Consider the following 7417-nt stretch of genomic DNA (forward strand, 5'->3'; position numbering starts at 1 on the left):
GAGCTTGTCGAACTGATGAACTAGTCAATTTAACTGTAGATGATATTGAGGATGTAGGCTCTTCCTTGATTGTAAAAATTCCAAACACTAAGACAAAGATTCCACGAACCTTTGTGGTTACCGATGTGGGAAATATGCTTGAATTGTTTCGAAAATACCTGTCCCTTCGTCCTCCCCACGTCAAGCATAAGCGCCTTTTTTTGTACTACAAAGCAGGAAAATGTAGTTCGCAGCCAGTTGGCAAGAATACCATGGGAAAAATTCCGAGTGTAGTAGCTTCGTATTTAAAATTACCTGATGCTGCATGTTATACTGGTCACTGCTTACGAAGATCTTCAGCGACATTACTGGCAGATGCTGGTGTGGATATCACGACAATAAAGCGTCATGCTGGTTGGAAATCAACGACAGTCGCTGAGGGTTATGTCGAGAACTCCATTGAAAATAAGACCAAAATTGCTAATCAGGTTTTAGTAGGTACCACTACTAGCGCAATCACAAAAACTGTAAATGTAAGCGAAAGTAATATTCCTTCTAATATTAATTTTGAAAATTGTACAAATGTAACATTTAATTTAAATGTCAATAAATAATTTCAATGTTATCTTTTTTTTGCATGAAAAACGTTCTCCATAATGTAAACTCCCTTGGGAGCATTATACTTTGGGAATAATCGACTACTTCTGTTTTAATTTTGATGTCATAGAAACTAATTTCTACTCCCGACCGTGGAAAAATAACTATTTCTCGCAATTTTTCTCACCTTGTGCCTTGATTCTGGTAGTAAATGCGTTGCGCCATCTCTAAAAGACCTTCCACCCCCAAAAAGAACTTCCAACTATCGCCAAGGATCCATAACGGACTTCCTTGTTGAACTCCCCTGTCTTTCCAATAATGGAACGGTTTTGCCACGATATAGTAAAACAGAAATGCCGCCGCAGTGGTTGCAAGTATCAACATTAACATTTTGACTGAAAAAATTGTTAAGATTAATCTTTCGTACGTATACAACACTAATTTGCGAATAACTTGATAACAAAAAAAGATATTGAACCTTTTTTGCCGTCAAAATGTAGCTATTTTTATGCTTTTCAAACTAATCTATAAAAAGTTTTATCCTGCTATTTAACGTTTTTAAGAAAACGTGAAACAACTTAAAAACTTGGATAAATAGCGCCAATAAATAAATAAACGAAACTTTCGTTAGAAATTTCAAATTTAATGTATTCATCAATTTTCTGTGCTGAATTCATTTATGTGAAGAAAACTATAACATTGCATTTAAAATTTTTGAGAAAAATCTATATCTATGACGAAAATTATGGGCAACGAATCCGACTATCCATATTTGTACTATTTAATATACCTGAATAGGAAATATTTCTGAGAAAAATTCAATTCTATGTTTTGGTATGTATATTGCGCCCTATAGAGCCCGAGCTACGAACTTGAAAACTATTTCCAGCGATTTCTCTTGGTCGATTTATTCATCAAAATTATTTTCTAGAAGCTCTATACTTTCTCTAATATCCTATCTAGTGGGATACCCTGGACGTATTTATTTTATTTTTTTTTGGCTATAAATGGGTATGATAGAACTTGTACAGTAATATGGCCTTCGATAAATAATTAACATTAACATAAACTATTGTTAACTACATGTCCATATATAAAGATTAAATTGGCACTTTCAGTTAATTTGTGCTGCGATTTAGGTAAATAAAGTGACGTGTAAAAAAATTAAATGCAGTTTTAAACATATACCTATGCTGTAAATACTTGTTTTACGAAATTAGACGAATAAATTCCAAAGTAAATTCACTGCTATATGGGATCCAAATAATAAAAATCGACTGGGAACGTTTTTAAACTTTTTTAAAATTCTTCAAATAGACACTGTTACATGTTTACTCAGTATGGCTACTGTTGTGAGAACATTATTACTGATCTCTCCGCAATACGTGAGACAGGATCTATATATAGTCCTTGATTGTTTGTAGTTTATTTTGCAGTGGCGTACACAAGGGAGTTTGTTTTGAGGTTTTTTTATTAAAAAGAAGAGGCGCAACAGTCTTGTTTATCAAACAGAGGGTACATTATATTTTGTATGGGCTTAAGTTGTGTGAAGCACTTAATCATTAAAGAACGGCGTCGAGTTTTAACTTTCTCCCCATGTCAGCTTTCTGTGCACGCCACAGATAATGTTAAAATTGTGTAATTTATGGGGCCCCTCAGGTTAAATGAATTACGTCGGTTGAAGTAATTGTTCGCCGTTATATTGAGATGTCTCTTAAGTCGAAATTCTAGTGCTCGTATGACAGTTTCTTTCAGTATCTCCCGTTACCTGTGGGCTCCCCTCCTTTAAAACTTTCTGATAGTGCCCCTGGAAATTCGCCACGTACTATTTGTGGAAAAACTTCAATTAAAAAAGTAAAGAAAAATAAAACCACAATATTACTCGAATAAAACTTGATTTATTAAAAAACCACAAATATGATTGATGAAAAAGTGCAAGAGACCCTGTCTTTTATCATACAACAATCTCGACTCTCAACAGTTGTCGAAATACAAACACCATTCAAGATTGCCTTCACATCTAGCCGCAATTTATGATCTAATTTAAATTTAAATAGACTCTTTTAGTGTGACGTCACATGTTTAGGCAACCCGCAACAAATTGTCGTAGTTTAAATTGTACAGACCGAATCTGACACTTGTGTACTATTTACATAAATACTATAAAAATGAACAACTTCAAATTAATTTATTTTTACAAGGATTTAGAAGTATTGAAGAACCTTGAATACGTGTTTCGTAAAATAGATACACTAATATGCTTAAAACTTACAAAAATCGATATAAAAGAATATTCCTAAATCTAAATAAAGTAAAATCCTAAAGGTAAGTACTCACAAATGCGTTTTGCGTTTTATTTTTTTGCGGCGATCATCTGATTGGTTAAGTTTATTTGGAATTTTGGAAGGCGGGAATTNCCACGGGCTAGCCCGAATGTTATGTTGGTTGCTGCCGAGATCATGATTAAAATATAATTTTAAAATTTGATAGGCGGACTTTCAAAGGAGGTAACGCATTTTAGATTTAATTTTATAAGAATTGTCAAATCACTTTGATAAATATATACACAGATTTTTGTTTATTCTTCTGAAAATTTCACCCTGCCCACCCCGAGGAGCCGCCACTGCTATTTACATAGATACTATAGAAATGAACAACTTCAAATTAATTTATTTTTACAAGGATTTAGAAGTATTGAAGAACCTTGAATACGTGTTTCGTAAAATAGATACACTAATTTGCTTAAAACTTACAAAAGTCGATATAAAAGAATATTCCTAAATCTAAATAAAGTAAAATCCTAATGCTCATGCTCGGAAAGAATAGCCTCATACGCAGGTGAGGTCTTGTTGATATGTTATCGCTGTCATCGTTAGTGTTTTTTCTCTTTTTTTGTTTAGTCTTAGCATCTTTTAGTTCTACCAAGTATTTTTTATTGTTTTTCTTGGTGCTCTGCTGTGTGAGTCTGTTTATCGAGTGTTTTTTTCTTCAAATGGTTTATTATAGTTGTCCTCTTAACCACAACCAAACTTTTCTTGAATGATATCCTGTTGCGAGGCTATTTCGCTTACATGAAATTATCTTTAATGCGCATGCTCAGTAACATTGATATAATTTTAATTTTTAATTACTATGAAAGTCAATATTGTTCTATAAATTTAAATACATAAATTCTATAATTCTATTAGTTTGTCACTTGGGGTTTGAAACTTCTTAAGTATTTCTAATATTGCCAGAATATCGCAATATTTAAGGTCATGACAAAGGAGACATTTTTTTGGCACTTATTATCAAAGTACATAAGGTCGAAAACGGATCTAGTTAAAATATTGGGAAACTCTTCGTGACAATGGCACTGGGGGTTGCCTATTATTTGACGTATGTGACGTCACTACTAAAAAGGTTTATTGCATGTATACTTTTCGTATGCTTTTGAGTATGGAGAGTTGCATAACTCATTTATCTGTGCATCTGAGTTTTGTATCAATGATTTCGGTCAGAGCTAACGGAAGAAGGGAAAGAGTGAAGCATTCCTATGTCTCAAGCGGTATTTTCCTACCCTTTCTCCCGTTTGTGCTTTAGTTTTCTTTTTAAGTAAAAGTACTCTGGTATTATGATACAATTCTGTGCAAACTTTGTACATTTCGAATTTGTGTGTTGTTACATATTATTTAATAAAACATTTAATAAACATTTATTTATATAGAAAACGATTTAAATACGAAACTTGCCATTTGTAAAAACAGTTTTTTTATATTTCATATGTAAACCACGAAATATATGATAAAACTAACATACTTCCTACTCAACAACATGAAATACAAATATGACCACATTATNACATTTAATAAACATTTATTTATATAGAAAACGATTTAAATACGAAACTTGCCATTTGTAAAAACAGTTTTTTTATATTTCATATGTAAACCACGAAATATATGATAAAACTAACATACTTCCTACTCAACAACATGAAATACAAATATGACAACATTATCTTGCCAACATACCATCATTTTCTTCGACGGTCAACTTTTCTAGATACAGTATATAAATCCGCTAGATACGTCTAGTAGCTCGACTCATTACATACAAGGCAAGTTTTATCCGCAGGTTTAGCGCTTTGAAGATCTTACTTTAATAGGCTAGAAAAATAAAGTGGAAAATGACCATTTCGCGACTTTTTGTTTCGGCAAGCTGAATTTATCACTGTAGATGCTAAATATTATGTACAATAACACATCAGTTTCCACAGTCATAAAAAATGGGGGGGAGATTGTTTACAGGGTGGTTAATTGTATAATTTTTACGTAAATTCACATTTTTCGCTTATAACTTTTTCTGTTCATTTCCACCAGAAAACGGTGAAGTACTTTTTCTTTCGTCATCAAAAGACCTACAAAACTAGCCCTCGAGCGTCAAAAAATATTGATTAGATCAAAAGTTATAAACAGAAGAATTTTATTTATGACTTTTGAATACATTTATAAACTGAATACATTTATAAACTGCGTTATTATTCTAATTACATACAACTCTTATGGATAGTTACGCAATACGTGTGAATTATGTACTCATTAATGCAGTTAAAACTCCCGCCACTAATCCGAATTCCGAAACAACCAATGACAGCTTACTATTTAGTCTAATGCTTCTAGCGCCCTGTGTTTTAAAATATGCATCCCGTTGTCCATAGCAACTTCCACTTCTATGGTAAAATCCACTTACCTCCTTAAAAACAATGTATTAATTAATTAATAGTCTATTTACTATAAAAGCAGATAAAATACATTTTTTCGATTCATGCATTTTTATCAACTTTTAACTATTATGCTTTTTTATTTTCTGTAAAAAAACAACAATAAAATTAAATCATAGCCGTATTATCCACCTTGTGTTATTTTCAAAATAAATATACATAATTTGCTGTATTTTTTCTTTTATAATAAATTTGAGAATAGTAAAAAGTTATTTTCAAAATTCGATATCCCGAAAACGATTAATTTAGGTACATGAAGTGCTATTCGTTAACCTACTTAGCAAATGTCGTAAGTCCACTTTTTATCCAGACAGAGATTTTGGTGGCATTTANATGACAAAAAATACATTTTTTTGGCACTTATGTCCAAAGTACATAAGGTCGAAAACTGATCTAGTTAAAATATTGAGGAACTCTTAATGACAATGTGCACTGTGGGGTTGCCTATTATTTGGCGTATGTGAAATCACTACTAAAAAGGTTTATTCCTGTATACTTTTCGTATGCCTTTGAGTATGGAGAGTTGCATAATTCATTTATCTGTGCATCTGAGTTTTGTATTAATGATTTCAAACAGAGCTAGCGGAAGAAGTGAAAGAGTGAGGCATATGTCTCGGGCGGTATTTTCTTGCCCTATCTCCCGTTTGTGTTTCGGTTTCCTTTTTAACTAAAATTATCCTGTGATTTAAATATGAAACTTGCCTTTTGTAAAAACAGTTTTTTTATATTTCATATGTAAACCACGAAATGAATGATAAAACTAACATACTTCCTACTCAACAACATGAAACACTGATAAATATGACAACATTGTCTTGCCAACATATCATCATATTCTTCGACGGTCAACTTTTTTAAATACAGTGTATAAATCCGCTAGATGCGTCTAGTATAGCTCGACTCATTAGTCTCATTACATACAAGGCAAGTTTTATCCGCAGGTTTGGCGCTTTGAAGATCTTACCTTAATAGGCCAGGAAAATAAACTGGGATATGATCATTTCGCGATTTTTTGTTTCGGCAAGCTGAATTTATCACTATAGATGCTAAATATTATGTACAGTAACCTATTACTTTTCACAGTCATAAAAATGGGAGAAAGATTGTTTATAGGGTGGTTAACTGTATAATTTTTACGTAAATTCACGTTTTTCGCTTATTAACTTTTTTCCGTTCATTTTCACGAGAAAACAGTAAAGTACTTTTTTTCGTCTTCAAAAAACCTACAAAACTAGCACTCGAGCGTCAAAATATATTGATTGGATCAAAAGTTATAAACAGAAGAAATTTATTTATGACTTTTGAATTAAACATTTATAAACTGCGTTATTATTACCAGAACGTTTTGGCATCGCATCCTCTCATTCCTTATGACTGTCTAATAACTCACACGAAATCTGGAATCGGTAAGTTGAATAGTTACAAGTTATGGCCTTATAAACAAATTAACTAATTATTGGTCTTGACAATCCCGAGTATCTTCCACTATCGCACTAATTTTTTTTATGGTAGATTTCATAATAATACATTGAAATCTATAATTCTTTTTTAATTTCAAATTTGCAACCTGGAAATTTTGTGATATATATNGCAATGCACATACAGGCTGTTCCAATAGTGTGACAAAGTTTATAATTATTTTCAGTAATAGTTGTATAGGGCAAAATCTTCAGGCCAAAAACAAGATTTTCTGAACGTTTAATTCGGTCTGAAAATAATGAATAATGTTTCCATTATTAATAATTACATTAATTAACAATTAACAATTACATTAATTAATAATAAAATGTGAATCCGAGCAAGTAACTTTTTTCGTATCACTACTACAGTCAATTATACTATACTTTATCGCACTATTGTGGCACCCTGTATATGACTAGATATATCATTATGGTAAATCAAAAGCATAATAGGTAAAAATGTATAATTATCTATGTTTATAACAAATATTATCTGGTAAAATTCTTTTCTTACTTTCAGATACAGAGACAGTTAAATATAACCGGAAGAAGTCTATATGTTATTTCGTAATATACCTATAGTGGTGAAAACAACCCGCTCTATGTAGAACAAATTAAG

General features: G+C 31.7%; 1 protein-coding gene across 1 annotated transcript in view; it reads right to left on the minus strand.

Annotated features, from left to right (window-relative positions):
* The window catches only part of LOC108904004, a 29540-nt gene that overhangs the window by 7787 nt on the left and 14336 nt on the right, over positions 1-7417 (minus strand). The window contains exons 8-9 of the mRNA XM_023455214.1: positions 4371-4377; positions 764-971 (exon numbers count right to left, since the gene is read on the minus strand). Of these exons, the coding sequence (XP_023310982.1) occupies positions 764-971; positions 4371-4377 (215 nt within the window). The remainder of the gene's footprint in view (positions 1-763; positions 972-4370; positions 4378-7417) is intronic.

Source organism: Anoplophora glabripennis, unplaced genomic scaffold (genome assembly GCF_000390285.2).
Source record: "Anoplophora glabripennis isolate ALB-LARVAE unplaced genomic scaffold, Agla_2.0 scaffold237, whole genome shotgun sequence".
In the NCBI taxonomy this organism is placed as follows: Eukaryota; Metazoa; Arthropoda; class Insecta; order Coleoptera; family Cerambycidae; genus Anoplophora; species Anoplophora glabripennis.